The sequence below is a fragment of the Podarcis vaucheri genome, assembly GCF_965113315.1.
Source record: "Podarcis vaucheri genome assembly, chromosome: 13".
Classification (NCBI taxonomy): domain Eukaryota; kingdom Metazoa; phylum Chordata; class Lepidosauria; order Squamata; family Lacertidae; genus Podarcis; species Podarcis vaucheri.
The window spans coordinates 26789019-26806632 of record NC_138751.1 but is presented as its reverse complement, the minus strand read 5'-3'; the positions used below and the strand labels follow the sequence as shown (position 1 = coordinate 26806632).

General features: G+C 41.4%; 3 protein-coding genes across 3 annotated transcripts in view; all 3 read left to right on the top strand.

The window, feature by feature from the left end:
- LOC309516597 (vomeronasal type-2 receptor 26-like) overlaps window positions 1-17614 on the top strand; it is a gene marked incomplete at both ends in the record, with an annotated part of 367451 nt that overhangs the window by 253410 nt on the left and 96427 nt on the right. The gene's annotated exons all lie outside the window — the stretch shown is intronic.
- On the top strand, window positions 3660-7825 carry LOC309517509 (uncharacterized protein; the record flags this gene model as incomplete). The annotated part of the gene is made up of 2 exons (XM_082196738.1): window positions 3660-4583; window positions 6875-7825. The coding sequence occupies 2 exons, from the start codon at window positions 3660-3662 to the stop codon at window positions 7823-7825; spliced, it is 1875 nt and encodes a 624-aa protein (XP_082052864.1).
- Window positions 13742-14683, top strand: LOC309517508 (olfactory receptor 9S13-like; the record flags this gene model as incomplete). The annotated part of the gene is made up of 1 exon (XM_082196737.1): window positions 13742-14683. One exon carries the CDS (start codon window positions 13742-13744, stop codon window positions 14681-14683), a length of 942 nt encoding a protein of 313 aa, XP_082052863.1.

The following is a 17614-nucleotide window of genomic DNA, read 5'->3' as shown; positions in this document are numbered from 1 at the left end:
CTATTGAGAGAATCAGGGGGGAGTTTAGTTTTTAAAAAAGCAAAGCAGAAGTAGAAGCAGCTCAGGCATATGAGGCTGTTTGATGGACATTTGTGGACAAAGCTCAGTTACATCAGGACTTCTAAAGACCATGTATAAATCCACTTAAAACTCATTCCTCCCCCATCTGTTGAAGTATCTCTTAAATTGTGGTATGTTTTAATCTTACAAAACAGAGCACATCTGGAAGCTAGTCCCACTAGGAGCTCTTGCATCTTGAAGCTTAGTGGTTCTCAAGAGATTGAGCTTGACTATGCAAGCAATTGTCCCCCAAGTGTTATGGGACTATTTACACATGCATTAACACTGAACACAGAAAGAACATTGTCGTGACTCGCTTGTTTCAGAGGTAGGTGCCGATATATACTTTTAAGTGAAACAGAACAAAAGCTAATGTTTTCATTTCATTTTGATTCAAAATCTGACCCAATGGAGAATGAAATATCTGCTGTGGTAGGAGAGGAACATGGCGCATTGCTCCGATGGAAGAGAGAGGAGGGCACTAGGTCCTTGAAAGCTGAATTAGTTCAGGGGGAAATGATCCAAAATATTTAAGAAGCAGGTTACTGGGACACCATAAAATGCTGCCACACTATAGGAAAAACTTTGAATGGTTGTTTCCTTAGAAGGACCATGTTTTCAAGCAGTAGGTTGCTTATCTCTGCAACTAAGTGAACATTTTCACACTTTAAAGGAAGTAACTGCAAATCAACTTGACCTTGTAATGTAATCAGAAACACTTCATATTGTAAGAAATATCAAAGCAAGGTGAAACAACAACAAACTTGACAAGGTAAGAGTTGTACATAAGGAATTGGAGCATTTTGATGATGGTGGTGAGCTGAGATCAATAAGAAAACCTCAGATTTATTCATTTTTACATATAGTGTAATCTGTTTTTATTAACTAATAATACATGCATACATTTTTTCATCCCTCACATTTCTTCTTCACAAGACAGTCTCTCATGTTGCCACAGTGGTTCAGTGGTAAAGCATGCCTAGGCTATCACCAGCATCTCCTCATAGGCCTGAGAATATCCCTTGCCCCAAACCCTGGAGTGTAGACAATACTGAGTTACATGAACCAATCTTCTAACTCAGTTATTAAAGTCAGGTGTCCATCTCTACTATTCAGATGCCAGTAATGTGTGTGTGTGTGTGTGTGTGTGTGTGTATTACTTGCAATGAATGCGTTTTTGAAAATAATTTGGCAAGTCAATCAGCCTAAAAAACCCACAACCCTCTCTGTTGAGAGAATCAGGGGGGAGTTTAAAAAGCAAAGCAGAAGTAGAAGTAGAAGCAACTCAGGCATAAGAGAGTGTTTGATGGACATTTGTGGGCAAACCTCAATTACATCAGGACTTCCAAAGACCATGTATAAATCCAGTTAAAACTCATTCCTCCTTCTGTTCTCCGTATCCTTTCCTGCCATCAACTGCATCTGGCTACTAAGCAGTTGGATTGTGCATAAACCATAACACCTCAGCAGCTGTGTGAATGGCTAGGAAGGGCTCTTTATAATTGTCCAGTAGCACCTTAGAGACCAACTAAGTTTGTTCTGGGTATAAGCTTTCGTGTGCATGCACACTTCTTCAGATACACTGAAACAGAAGTCACCAGACCCTTATATATAGTGGGAGGGTGGAGTGGGTTTTTTCTCAGAAGGGTAGTACGAGATAGGTGATTGACTCAATGGGTATGGTAAACCTGTTGACGACTGTTAACGACTGCAATTAGTCCTACAATTTTGCAAGGGATAGTATGCACATAAAAGCTTATACCCAGAACAAACTTACCGTAGTTGGTCTCTAAGGTGCTACTGGACAATTTTTTTATTTATTTCGACTGCTTCAGACCAACATGGCTACCAACCTAAATCTAGATTAGAATATGTAATGGAAACCCATTGCTTCAAAATATTTTAATGGTAACTAGCTGATTGCCTGGTGTGCTCTGGTCCATGGGGTCATGAAGAGTCGGACACGACTAAACGACTAAACAACAACAACAACATCAACATCAACAGCTGATTTCCTCAGAACACAACAGGTTGATTTTCTTTTAGACCAGTACATGCTGTTGGACCCCTTTTTGTTTTGTGACCCATCTCTTTTTTTAAATCAGTTTGTTTTTCTTCATTTTAATGATACTTTTTTACTTGTTGAGCCATATATACGTCCCTTGCTTGTTTATGTCCTTTTTCTATTAATTCATGTAACTGCACTCTTATTTCAAGCAACTTCTCAAAATTTGAATTAACTGTCTGTTTGACTTTCCCCTCCTCATATATGTTTTAATATCAGGCAATCAGCAGGGGTTTCCATGGATGTTTATTGTACTGATACATATTGAACTTTTCATTTTCTATGTTTTCCCTTTTGGTCTTTTTTGTTAGACAACTGGCTAGTCATTCGCAGGGCATTATCTTTGTTTTAGTTTGTACTAAGACTCAAAACCACCATTAGACACTGTATTCATCCCGATGACGATTTAATCCAATGGTGTGACTCAACTGACTATAAGACATCCATCAACGGAATGGGAAGCAATGATTTTTTTTGTGATTCTCCCCTCTCCCTGCAGCCCACACACCAATAAATATGTTCCAGAGCATCAGGTAGATATAGTAACACAAGAGGTTGCAGGAGAGCAGAAACTCATTGAAAAATTATTCACTCCCCATTCCAGTGATGGAAGTTTTCCAATGAGCTGTATGACATTGCTGGATTAATCATCATTATCACCATCTCATTACTTACCTTTATTGATGTCTTTAGGACTTAAAAACTCCTAATAATTTCTGAATTGCGGAGCTTTGTTGATTATTGTAATTGCTTAATCATGAATCAATACTGGTTATGAGAATTCCTTCCACCTCGTTTGTTCTGAGGTACTTAAGCTTCACTGAAATGTCAGTAAGATGCAATCCAGTGGTTCCTAACTGATTTTGGGCCACTGCCTCATTAGTTCCATAAACTCATCCCCAGTACACCATACCCTATGAAAATCATCATTCAGAACTGTGGTTTCCATGGTCCATTAAAGAAGATGATAATATAATAAAATCAAAGCAGTAACAATTAATTTCACATTTATTCAAAATCTAGTTAAGACCGGTGTGTATTTGTTGTTGTTAGCCCAATGATGCATTCTCTTTAAGTCACTTTTCTTGCTTTCTTTTTTTAAAAAAACAATCAAATTAAAACTATTTAGTTTAATTAATTCAACAACATTATTCAACTTGATCCAGTGATACCACCTTTTCAAAGTTTGATAGTCATTTACGCCTCCAGCATCCACCTGTCAGCCCTTGGCTTTTAGTGGTAATATAGGGAATCCCCCACAACAGGCAGTACTACTACCTACTTTAGGAACCACTGTTGTGTAATCTCTCTCTCTCCCTCTCTTCCTTTGTATTCCCATTCAGGTTTCTGTAACTACAATTTTACAAAGCAGCTATATTTATGATGCAAAGTAGCAGTAGAGTGCTCCTATGCCTTTGGCATCCACACTGTGAGGATTGCATACTCAAGCTCTCATTTCTGAAGTTTGCAAATACAAATACAAGGATATTTAAAGACATTTTTCCCTGACTTTCCACCTTGTCATAACTAAGCTATGGGAAACCATACTGAGGTCACTGAATTTATATTGGTGAGCTTTAAGGGTCAGCCACAAATACAAATAGTTTTCTTATTGCTTTTTTTGCTGATGTACACCATCACTCTGGTGGGAAATGCTGGTATGATCTTAATCACCAGTTCCGATTCCAAACTCCATACTCCTATGTACTACTTTCTAAAGAACCTGTCCTTTTTGGATATTTGCTACTCTTCAGTCATCACTCCCAAAGCCATGGTGAGCTTTGCAACAGGGGACATGGCCATTTCCTACAATGGATGTGCAACACAGATGTTCTTCTTCTCTCTCTTTGGAACCACAGAGGCCTTTTTCCTGGCTGTGATGGCATATGATCGATTCATTGCTGTCTGTAGCCCACTTCTCTACCATACCATTATGTCCAAGAAGAGGTGTATGTGTCTTGTGTGCATCTCTTACTTCTTTGGTTGTGTCAACTGCTGCACCCAAACTGGGTTTACATTTAGTTTGGCATTTTGTGGCCCAACTCACGTAAACCACTTCTTTTGTGATGTCCCAGCGGTCATGAAGGCCTCCTGTTCAGACACATTTGTGAATGAAATGGTGCTCCTTGTAGTCTGTGGTCTCATCATTGTGACCACAGCCATAGTTGTCCTAGTATCTTACAGTTACATTGTTACTACCATCTTGCACATACCGTCTGGCAAAGGGAGACACAAAGCCTTCTCAACTTGCACTTCCCATTTGATGGCAGTAAGCTTGTTCTTTGGGACAGTTTTCTTTATGTATGCCCAACCTGGGGCCATGTCCTCTCCCAATCAAGGAAAAGTGGTGTCAGTTTTCTACACAGTTGTCATTCCAATGTTAAATCCAATCATCTATAGCCTAAGGAACAAGGAGGTCAAACAGGCTCTGATCAGGCAACTCAAAAGGAAAGGCTTTGTCTTTTGATACAGAGTTTTTAGCTGTGTGTCTACTCAATAAGTAAGTTTTACTGAGCACAATGGGACTTATTCCAATGTAAGAATGTATAGGACCCCTAGTTTGGCCCGCTATATTATAAGACTACCAATCTGAAGGAAAATTTGGATTTTTCCTGCTTGACAAGAAGAGCTCGCATTACATGCAAAGCACATGACACAAGAAAGCAGTTCAAATGAATCCATGCCAACTATATCAAGGAAACCAATCCAATGCAACACTCAAGAAAGTTTGCTAACCTAGACACAAAGTGAAGTCAATATATGCATATAACTAAAGAAGCAGGTTTCTAAAAACCATTTTCCTTTGCCTTCCCCACCCCTTTTATTGCAAACACACTCACTAAAAATATAAATAAATAAATAAACAAACAAACAAACAAACAAATGCTGTTGTGGCCTGCTTCTATTCATAGGCTGCTCCTTGGCACCAACAGAAGAATGCCTCTCAGAGGGCAATGTGCCCATTTGCTCGAAAAATGTTAGTCACAACTACTTTGGGAGGGAGGGAAGTAAACTAATAGGGCCTTACTTCTGAGTAGAATTCCTCAGATTGCCTTGTAATTCAACAATTTAATTGTGTCTTAAAAATCTGGGACAAGCGAAAGATCTAAGGTCAATGCATTTATTGGATATGCCTAAAACAGTATCCTTTGAGGCTTAGTCTTTAATCTGGCACCTAACTTATATATATACATATATATGTGTGTGTGTATGTGTAACAGAATGTTACATCTGAAGTCAATAATATCTGAATAGGGATACTAAAATTTATTTTGTTCAAACATGATGCATTAAACATATATAATATGTTTATTATATTATATTTGTATATATATATATATGTATATGCTTTCGTATATGTGTATGTGTGTGTGTGTGTGTATACATATACATATATATATGTAGGTATATACATATATCTACAACATACACCATGTACGTTTAATTGGTCTCAAGCAGTTAACTTTATGACACTGTGGGGAATAAATTAACCCTCAGGTCTGTAAGACTTCATTTATTATAAATTCTTTCAAATTCTACTGTTGAGGCTTTCTTGCAGAACAGCTTGATGGGGTTGGAATTTCTGCCTACCCCATCCACCTCTTGGGTAAGTTTTATCATTTCACATTTTGACAACTCTGCAAAAGCAGGTGGGGCTGCTGACTTATTTAATGAGTTTGATGCAGAGATTTGGCTTTTCTGAAATATGTTGTTGTTTTTTTCCAGTTCAGACTGTAAACCTAACCCCATTTATCTGGGTGCAAGCTTCACTGAATTCAAGAAGTCTTTTATTTTATTGCAAAAAATGTAGGGTTTTCTCCCCCTTAATCTTTACAACAGTTTTACCACCATGGCCATGGCTTTATAAAGATTCCTTATTTTCTTCCAAGCATTATGCTATTATTTGTATTGCAGAGATAGAACAAATTCTGGGTTCAAAGAAATGACTAATTGGTATGTTGGCAGTACCGTGCATTTTATTCTGGTTATGCCTAATGGCCAACAGAGAAATCCTATGCATGTCTTCTCAGAAGTAAGCCCCACAGGGTCCAACCAAAATTAATTTCAGGTGCCTGTGTATAGGATTGCTGCCTATAGGAATAAAACTGAAACAACCCGAATAATTTAACATGGAAATAAATTAAACATGGTGCTGGCTCAGTATTTGGGTAGAAGATGCCTGGGTGAAATAATTTGCTTTAAGACAGTGGAGGCAGATGGGGAAGGGAATGTTTAGTATGAGTTACTACACTGAAGCGGAATTTGTGTGTGTAGTTAGCCACTGAGTTGAAAGAGAAGATGTAAGGATCAAGAAAGACATTTTTGGGAGCTGGAGTCATATCCGCCCTTCAGATGTTAAGGAGAGACAAGTGAATTTAAGTCCTAGCCAAACTGGTGTCTTCCATATGTTGTGTGACACTCCCTTCCCAAATTCCCAACAGCCCCAGCCAACAACATCTACAGAACACCATGACAAGCTCTAATGAGAAAAGAACCCCTCCTTTCTTTCTCTCTTTTTCTTTCACTAAATGATGGAAATATATCAATAGTGATGTAAAAGGAAGGCATAAAAATTAAATTGTCAAAAAGAGAAAAATAAATGTAGACAGCACAAAGGAAAATATAATTCAACCACATCAGAATGATTTGATGAACTTATTACTAACAGTGGCTGGCCAAATGTTTCCGAGGAGCCAACTAACAAGGGACGTTTGCTGTGTATCATTAAAATGTTTTAATTTATTTCAGGAACCTATCATGGACAACTGCAGCACAGCCTCTGAGTTCATCCTGGTGGGGTTCAGAGATCTCCCAGAGCTGCAAGTAACATTTTTCGTCACTTTTCTGGTGCTGTACATCACCACAGTGATGGGCAATGGTGGTATGATTGCTGTCATAAGTGCTGACTCTCAGCTCCACACCCCTATGTACTACTTTCTCAAAAACTTGTCTTTCCTGGACCTCTGCTATTCCTCCGCCATTGCTCCTAAAGCTCTAGTAAATTTTTTCGAGGAGAAGAACATCATCTCTTATGAGGGCTGTGTGGCCCAGTTGATGCTCTTCACCATCTTTGTTACTACAGAAGGGTTTCTTTTAGCAGTCATGGCATACGATCGCTTCATGGCCATTTGCTACCCACTCCTCTATCCAACTAAGATGTCCAAGAAGTCTTGCCATCGTCTGGTGGCCACTTCCTATGCTTGCGGTTGTACAAACGGAGTGATTCAAACAAGTGTCTCTTTCCATTTGAGATTCTGCAACCTCAGCAAAATCAACCACTTCTTCTGTGATGTCCCTGCTGTCATGAACGCTGCCACTACATACACATATCTCAACGAAGCTGTGATGTTCTCCCTCTGCAACGTTATCATTGCCATCACCACAGTGGTTATATTCACCTCCTACACTTACATTCTCTCCACCATTCTCAAGATTCAATCTGCAGAGGGCAGGAGAAAAGCATTTTCTACCTGTGCCTCTCACATAACAGCAGTGACCATCTTTTATGGGACAGTCTTCTTTATTTATGCTCAGCCTGCAGCCATGTCCTCCCCAGCTCAAAGCAAAATTGTCTCTGTGTTTTACACTCTTGTCATTCCAATGCTAAATCCCCTCATCTACAGCCTTAGGAACAAAGATGTCAAAGCAGCTCTAAAAAGGACTCTGGGGAAAAAGAGGCTCTTTTCAATGAACAGATAAAATCTGACAAAACCTTATGGGGGTGTTAAATCCCATAAGCCAAGCCAGACCAGAAGAAAAATCTACATTTGTAATCAGAACTCTCAATATTCTGTTTAACCCAGGGAAAAATCCTATGGCAAGAACCACTGGGATAACCAACATGGAATCTCTGGCTCAGCTAGCTAACTGATGCCTTAGCTAGTACTGAACTGTTCTGAACATACACTAGCATAAGTTGCTCATTCTAGCTGGTTGAGTGGAAGCTGACTGAACTCAAGTCTGGTGTAAGCAGTGGCAGTGCTGGGTTATTTTGCACCCTAGCCAAAGCCCCTCCCCGCCCCCAAATTGCTAACTTCTATTTTTAAAAACAGATGTTTTATAGAAAAAAGAAATAAAAAAGAAATAAAAAAATTGTCCAGTAGCACCTTAGAGACCAGCTAAGTTTGTCCTTGGTATAAGCTTTCGTGTGCATGTACACATCTTCAGATACACTGAAACAGTAGTGACCAGACCCTTATATATAGTGGAAGGGTGGGGTGGGGGTTTTTCTCAGGAGGGTAGTAGGAGATGGGTGATTGACTCACTACCCTCCTGAAAAAAACCCCACCCTCACACACTATATATAAGGGTCTGGCGACTTCTGTTTCAGTGAATCTGAAAAAGTGTGTATGGACATGAAAGCTTATACCAAGGACAAACTTAGTTCGCCTCTAAGGTTCCACTGCACATTTAGTGTGTGTGTGTGTGTGTGTGTGTGTGTGTGTACTGCGTCAGACCAACACTGCTACCTACCTGAATCTAGGAAAAAGAATAATACATCAATTTTTTGATTATCTTTCTCAAATACAAAATAAAATCTTTTAGCAAACAAAATATTTTGAATAATCTTGTGAAGTGTGATGTTAAAATTTAAGTCTCTTAAAAGTTTCGGTTTCAGACAAATCTCTGTTGGCACACCTTTTCCTTTGCAAATTTGGTCACCAATTTATTCAGGTCAAGTGCTCATGATAGGAGAAATAGGAGCTAAATATTCGACAACTTCAAAAAATCCTGATTGCTAGCACAGTACAACTTTTCAGTTGTACCACAAAATACCAAGTTTTGCATGCCAAGGAATCAGACCAAAGCAACCCAGCATTCCAAGATTTGTCGCCAATACTGTTCATCTTGCCAAATTTTCTTTTTTAAAAAATATGATATTTATTGAAGATTTTTGAAATTACAAAGAAAAAACAAAGCAGAAAAAGAAAATAGAAAAAAACACAGAAAAAAGAAACCACCTCAAATAATACAAAATCAAAAAACCAAAAATACACCACATACAAACAAAAATACATCCCTCATTCTCAAATCCTCAACTCTCTTTACCTTCTTTCTTTGACCTCCTCCTCCTCCCTTTTTTTTGTATCCTGATTAATAATTACGCAGCAAATCCTTTCCATATTTCATAGTATTCTGTCATTACGTTACCTTAATCTATTTTCATCTTATCTTATAGAAAACCTTAAAAACTTAAAACTTAAATCTTATTTTTACTTCTCACAACCATAATATTCTTACCTAATTCTTTAAACTTTTTTTACTAAAGCCAAATAGTTTTGTTCCAACATTTTTCTAACATTCATCAATTTTATAAAACAATCCTAATAGTAAAAAAAGAAATAGTCCCTTCCTCCTGGTCCCGGGTTTTGTCAGTCCTTTTTATCCCATTGATCTAATGCATTAACCTGGCAACCTTATATCCGAGGCCCTTAAATCTCTTCCATGTCCCTTCCGCAGCTCTTCTTCATATTCTCCTTTCACTCGTGGGAACTCCAGCTTGGTGATGTTTTTGACCCTTTTCAACAGATCAGCCCCTTTTCCATAGTCCAGACTCAACTCCATGTGGTATTTAAGAAGATGTTTCAGAATCCCTCCGAAATTGAGAGCCTCCACAGCTCCAAACATCTCACGGCCCATTGCCAGACTCAGAAAGTCCAAACATCCTTGCATAGGGGGGTCAATCCAACCCCCCATTTCCAGACCAGTCCAAACTTTATCTTTCCAAATCTGGCTTTTTCCAAGTTCATTTGTCAAATCCAAAAGCTCTTGTTCCTGCAAGGCCGCAGCTCCCTCCATCTCTGGTGCCCAAGATTCAGCAACATCCTCTTCTCTCATCTGCTCTATCAGGACACACTCCTGATCTAATTCCTGGGTGGGCTCCACATAGTTTCCCACTGCCTGTTCAAAAATTCTGGCCGCATTAGTCATCAAATCCATCTTCTCACTTAACTGTTCCAGTAGGGCACTTGTTTTACAGAAAGAACACAACAGAGCCTCTGAATACATTGTCCTACAAGGTCACAAGTCCATTCCCACGATTGTAATCTGAGACAGCTGCAAGCTCCCTGGAATTAGTTACAGTTTCACAGTCTCCCTCTTGGGGGGGGGACTTCTATTTGTTCTTGCAACAAAGTATATTGAGATATTTTGTCAATATTTGTTCCTTTAAAGTGCGAAAGGAAACAATGGAATCACTATGTTTCTCTTCCTTTAACTATCTGTCAAAAACGTTTGTCTCTGGTCAATGAGCTTCAAAACGTCAGTCCTGACACCCCGCTCCAGGATCAGGACGGTGGAAAGTTACTTTAATTTAAACTCACTTCTGCAGGTTTAAACAGTCCAAAAAAGATCCCCCTTCTTCTCCTGCTGCCGAAGGGGGGTTCAACAATTTTAAATGATGAAAACCAATCCTTTAAAAGCAATTTTCTGAGCTCTAGTTTACGTTGTCTTTGTCTGTCTACAAAGAAACGGAAGTCTGACTTCCTGTTTAGACCTTCCCATTTCAGTACCAAATTAAAATAAATTTTTAAGTCCAATTCCTTTCTTCTCGCAAGTCCTTGTTTAAAGTCTGATTGTTCAAAGTTTAAGTACTCATGGGTGCTTATTTTAGAAGCCAAATTGTCCCAGGAAAATGGCAGCGCTCTCTGGCAACGGCTGTGTGGCTTCACTCCACGGAAATAGCAGTTGACTCACAGCACCACGCCACTTTCCCCTCTTCACTTCGGAGCCCGTTAGTGGGTTCCTTTGCAGGTTGGGGGGGGGCACTAGGGGTGCCCGCTGAGTCCCATGGTCACAGGCTTCATCCGCCTGTGAATTTTAGCTGGGTCCCCGCTTCGCCATAGCGGAAAAGAACCGTTTCATGCAGAGCTAGTCCCTCCAGTTCAGAGGGAGTGTGCCTTTGCCAATGGCGCCACCCCGGAAGTCCCATCTTGCCAAATTTTCTACTGGTTTCATCAATTGCTTTTCCTTTAGATAAGCACAATTCAAGTTCTCTCCACGTTTGCTAGTTTTCTAAATGGTCAGTGTTGCTCTCTTGTGAAGACAGAATTGCTCCAAAGTTCTTGTCTTTGGAGCCTATTTCTTGTAGGGTTAATGCATCATGTTTTTTACTGTTCACTAGTGCCCCAGTACACACCCTCGAAGTTTATCGAATGCTTACCTAGAGCAGAGCTTTTAGTGTGGCGCCACCCACCCACTGGAATGCACTCTCTGCTTGAAATTAGGGTGGTACAAACAATTTGTTCTTTCAACAACCTCCCTAAGACATTTTGTGATGGCATATGACCAATTCATTGCTGTCTGTAGCCCACTTCTCTACCATACCATTATGTCCAAGAAGAGGTGTATGTGTCTTGTGTGCATCTCTTGCTTCTTTGGTTGTGTCAACTGCTGCACCCAAACCGGGTTTACATTTAGTTTGGCATTTTGTGGCCCAACTCATGTAAACCACTTCTTTTGTGATGTCCCAGTGGTCATGAAGGCCTCCTGTTCCGACACATTTGTGAATGAAATGGTCTCCTTGTAGTCTGTGGTCTCATCATTGTGACCACAGCCATAATTGTCCTAGTATCTTACATTTACATTGTTACTACCATCGTGCACATACTGTCTGGCAAAGGGAGACACAAAGCTTTCTCAACTTGCACTTCCCATTTGATGGCTGTAAGCTTATTCTTTGGGACAGTCTTCTTTATGTATGCCCAACCTGGGGCCATGTCCTCTCCCAATCAAAGGAAAGTGGTGTCAGTTTTCTACACAGTTGTCATTCCAATGTTAAATCCAATCATCTATAGCCTAAGGAACAAGGAGGTCAAACAGGCTCTGATCAGGCAACTCAAAAGTGTGGGAGTCATAGCCATGGTAAAGGCTTGTAATATTGCAGGGTGCCCCCTGACCTCGGCTGACCAGCACTCTGAGCTTTACAATGTATTGGAATGCATGACCTCATATGGAGTTATGTCCCCCCCCCCTCTGGGCAGTGTAACCCTATATCGTTTGTGGGTGGGTTAAAGCCTTGACCGGATGTAGGTAACGTGAGACATTGGAATGCAGCCATGCGGCTGGAGAGGACAAAGGAGTAATAAACGGACTGGAGGAAGAGGAGAAGTCTGATTCAGCTGCCCTCCGTCTATGGAAAGATTGCTAGCTTCTGTGTCTTTATTTTATGCTTAAAAAGCACCATTTGTATAACGGCTGGCTCCGACACAAAAGGGAAGGCTTTGTCTGTTGATACAGAGTTTTTAGCCTTGTGTCTACTCAATAAGTAAGTTTTACTGAGCACAATGGGACTTATTCCAATGTAAGAATGTATAGGATCCCTTGTTTGGCCCGCTATATTATAAGACTACCAATCTGAAGGGAAATTTGGATTTTTCTCGTTGACAAGAAGAGCTCCAATTACATGCAAGCATAAGAGCTCCAATTACATGACTTTCTGCCTACCCCATTACCTCTTGAGTAAGTTTTATCATTTCACATTTTGACAACTCTGCTAAAGCAGGTGGGGCTGCTGACTTATTTAATGAGTTTGATGCAGAGATTTGGCTATTCTGAAATCTGCTGTTGTTTTTTCCAGTTCAAACTGTAAACCTAACCCCATTTATCTGGGTGCAAGCTTCATTGAATTCAAGAAGTCTTTTATTTTACTGCAAAAAAATGTAGGGTTTCCCCCCCTTAATCTTTACATCAGTTTTAACACCATGGCCACGGCTTTATAAAGATTCCCTATATTCTTCCACCCTTTCAATGCTAATTGTTCCAAGCATTATGCTATTATTTGTGTTGTAGAGATAGAACATGTTCTGGGTTCAAAGAAATGACTAAGTGGTATGTTGGCAGTTCCGTGCATTTTATTCTGGTTATGCCTAATGGCCAATGTCTTCTCAGACGTAAGCCCCACAGGCTCCAACCAAAATTAATTTCAGATGCCTGTGTATAGGATTGCTGCCTATAGGAATAAAACTGAAGCAACCCAAATAATTTAACATAGAAATAAATTAAACATAGTGCTGGCTCAGTATTTGGGTAGAAGATGCCTGGGTAAAATAATTTGCTTTAAGAAAGTGGAGACAGATGGGGAAGGGAATGTTTAGTATGAGTTACTGCACTGAAGCGGAATTTTGTGCATAGTTAGCCACTGAGTTGAAAGAGAAGATGTAAGGATCGAGAAAGACATTTTTGGGAGCTGGAGCCATATCCGCCCTTCAGATGTTAAGGCGAGACAAGTGAATTTAAGTCCGAGCCAAACTGGTGTCTTCCATATGTTGTGTGACACTCCCTTCCCAAATTCCCAACAGCCCCAGCCAACAACATCTACAGAACACCATGACAAGCTCTAATGAGAAAAGAACCCCTCCTTTCTTTCTCTCTTTTTCTTTCACTAAATGATGGAAATATATCAATAGTGATGTAAAAGGAAGGCATAAAAATTAAATTGTCAAAAAGAGAAAAATAAATGTAGACAGCACAAAGGAAAATATAATTCAACCACATCAGAATGATTTGTTGAACTTATTACTAACAGTGGCTGGCCAAATGTTTCCGAGGAGCCAACTAACAAGGGATGTTTGCTGTGTATCATTAAAATGTTTTAATTTATTTCAGGAACCTATCATGGACAACTGCAGCACAGCCACTGTGTTCATCCTGGTGGGGTTCAGAGATCTCCCAGAGCTGCAAGTAACATTTTTCGTCACTTTTCTGGTGCTGTACATCACCACAGTGATGGGCAATGGTGGTATGATTGCTGTCATAAGTGCTGACTCTCAGCTCCACACCCCTATGTACTACTTTCTCATAAATTTGTCTTTCCTGGACCTCTGCTATTCCTCCACCATTGCTCCTAAAGCTCTAGTGAATTTTTTCGAGGAGAAGAACATCATCTCTTATGAGGGCTGTGTGGCCCAGTTGATGCTCTTCACCATCTTTGTTACTACAGAAGGGTTTCTTTTAGCAGTCATGGCATATGATCGCTTCATGGCCATTTGCTACCCACTCCTCTATCCAACTAAGATGTCCAAGAAGTCTTGCCATCGTCTGGTGGCTACTTCCTATGCTTGCGGTTGTACAAACGGAGTGATTCAGACAAGTGTCTATTTCCATTTGCGATTCTGCAACCTCAGCAAAATCAACCACTTCTTCTGTGATGTCCCTGCTGTAATGAACGCTGCCACTACATACACATATCTCTACGAAGCTGTGATGTTCTCCTTCTCCAACGTTATCATTGCCATCACCACAGTGGTGATATTCACCTCCTACACTTACATTCTCTCCACCATTCTCAAGATTCAATCTGCAGAGGGCAGGAGAAAAGCATTTTCTACCTGTGCCTCTCACATAACAGCAGTGACCATCTTATATGGGACAGTCTTCTTTATTTATGCTCAGCCTGCTGCCATGTCCTCCCCAGCTCAAAGCAAAATTGTCTCTGTGTTTTACACTCTTGTTATTCCAATGCTAAATCCCCTCATCTACAGCCTTAGGAACAAAGATGTCAAAGCAGCTCTAAAAAGGAATCTGGGGAAAAAGAGGCTCTTTTCAATGAACAGATAAAATCTGACAAAACCTTATGGGGGTGCTAAATCCCATAAGCCAAGCCAAACCAGGAAAAAAAAAAACTACATTTGTAATCAGAACTCTCAATATTCTCTTTTACCCAGGGAAAAATCCTATGGCAAGAACCACTGGGATAACCAACATGGAATCTCTGGCTCAGCTAGCTAACTGATGCCTTAGCTAGTACTGAACTGTTCTGAACATACACTAGCATAAGTTGCTCATTCTAGCTGGTTGAGTGGAAGCTGAGTGAACTCAAGTCTGGTGTAAGCAGGGGCTGTGCCGGGTTATTTTGCACCCTAGGCAAGGCACCTCCCCGCCCCAAAATTGCTAGCTTCTGTTTTTAAAAACAGATGTTTTATAGAAAAATGAAACAAAAAAAGAAATAAAAAAATTGTCCAGTAGCACCTTAGAGACCAGCTAAGTTTGTCCTTGGTATAAGCTTTCGTGTGCATGTACACATCTTCAGATACACTGAAACAGTAGTCACCAGATCCTTATATATAGTGGAAGGGTTGGGTGGGGGTTTTTCTCAGGAGGGTAGTAGGAGATGGGTGATTGACTCACTACCCTCCTGAGAAAAAGCCCACCCCACCCTCCCACTATGGAAAAAGAATAATACATCAATTTTTTGATTATCTTTCTCAAATACAAAATAAAATCTTTTAGCAAACAAAATATTTTGAATAATCTTGTGAAGTGTGATGTTAAAATTTAAGTCTCTTAAAAGTTTAGGTTTCAGACAAATCTCCGTTTGCATACCTTTTCCTTTGCAAATTTGGTCACCAATTTATTCAGGTCAAGTGCTCATGATAGGAGAAATAATAGCTAAGTATTCTGCAACTTCAAAAAATCCTGATTGCTAGCACAGTACAACTTTTCAGTTGTACTACAAAAAATGCCAAGTTTTGCATGCCAAGGACTCTGACCAAAGCAACCCAGCATTCCAAGATTTGTCGCCAATACTGTTCATCTTGCCAAATTTTCAACTGGTTTCATCAATTGCTTTTCCTTTAGAAAAGCACAATTCAAGTTCTCTCCATGTTTGCTAGTTTGCTAGTTTTCTAAATGGTCAGTGTTGCTCTCTTGTGAAGACAGAATTGCTCCATTTTTCTTCTAGTATTTGGAGCCTATTTCTTGTAGGGTTAATGCATCATGTTTTTTACTGTTCACTAGTGCCCCATGTCAGGGAACTGACATCGGAGGAAAGGGAAGTGGTAGGGCTCCCAGAGACTGGGAGAGAGTCAACAGCTAAAGCAGGGACCAGTAGGGGGAGCGCGGGGTCTCTGGAGGAGGATCTCAGTAATGCTGAGAGAGACGCAGCAGCCCAGGCAGGAAGCAGAAGGGGAGAGAAAGGGGTGAGAGACACTTCGAGCGAAAATAGCGGGGAGGTGTCAGAAGCAACTGCAGGGAGACCTATGCTTCGTCGGAAGCTGTCACGTCGTGAGTCCAGGAGACGCGTTTCCGTTAAGGAACTTCTTTGCTGGAAGCGCTTCCGCAGACAGCCACTGTCGGACTCTACAAGTGACTAGAGCAGACATGTCTGAGGAGCTCTGTCACACACAGAGGTTTGTGGGGTCGCACAAACTCTGAAGGGGCACTATTTTAAGCACAAGCAGCTAATCATCCCCTGACAGCAGTCCGACAGTCTCTGTACGCTGCCTGTGCAGGAGAAGGCATCATGAGCGACCCAGCAGGAGCCGGAGCCGCAGGGGGTGGAGCTGGTCCAAGCTTGGAAGACAGATACCGAGCATTGGAGGTCCAACTTGCGCTGCAGACGGCGAGGCTCGAGGAGAGGAGGGCTCAAGATGCAGACAAGAAGGGGAGAACCACTCAGTTCCCCAGAAAGGTACCAGGATTAGTGCAGAAGTTTGGGGGGGACCCCAAGGATTACCATGCCTTTAGGACTGAAATGCAATATGCCCTGAATGTGCAGTTTGATGAGTTCCCTGATGAGGAATCCCGAGTTGCTTTCGTAATTGGGCATCTTGAGAAGGGGGCGCGGGACTGGGTTCGACCCCTGATGGCAACGCACAACGATATCCTGAAGGACGCTATGAAATTCTTTCGTGCAATGGATATCATGTTCTCCAGCGATATTGAGGAGGGGGGAGTGCGCAGACAGCTAATGGCTTGCAAGCAGGGAAGCAGATCTGACCGTGAATACTGGACTGAATTTACCATGCTGATTCACAGATTGGGGTGGGATTTATCGGCAGCACCCATTCAGATGCTATTTGAAGAAGGTCTTTCTTCAGCTGTGAAAGACGAGCTGGCCAGGAGCCCCAGGGCGGTGTCTATGGATCAGCTGACCAAATCTGCGCTGACCATTGGAGCGCGCCAGGAGGCAAGAGCCTTGGAGAGGCGGGAAGGGAGAGGGGAACGTTGGAAGGAGTTACGCATTCCAGACATTCCTGAGCCAGCTTTCCCGCCGGCAGAGCCGATGGAAATCGGAACAGCCCGCGCGCGCGCAGTTTCAAAGCCCAGTGAGGGGGCGAAGAAGGAGGGAAAGGGACCCCGGAAATGCTATCTCTGCCAACAGCCAGGCCACTTTGCCAGAGTCTGCCCCCAGAGGAAGGAATGGCAAGGGATGGTGGGAACTGTTGAGGGGGAAGAGCAGGGAGAAACGGAGCAGGTAAAAGCCAACGCCTGGTTGCCAGCAGGGCACTGCAGCCAGGCCAAAGAGCAGTGAAAGTGCCCCTTTCCCAAGTGCCAGTGCCAGAAGCTCCTCGACCTGCTCTAGTGATTGAAGTGTCGCTAGAGTTGCAAAATGGACACCCCCTAAAAATAAAGGCGCTGTTGGACTCAGGCAGCTCCTGCAATTTCATGAGCAAGGAGTTTGCGGCTGAACACCAGATACAGACTATCCCCTTAAGCAACCCCCTGCAGGTGACCACGATCGATGGCAGAGAACTGTTGGGAGGAGGC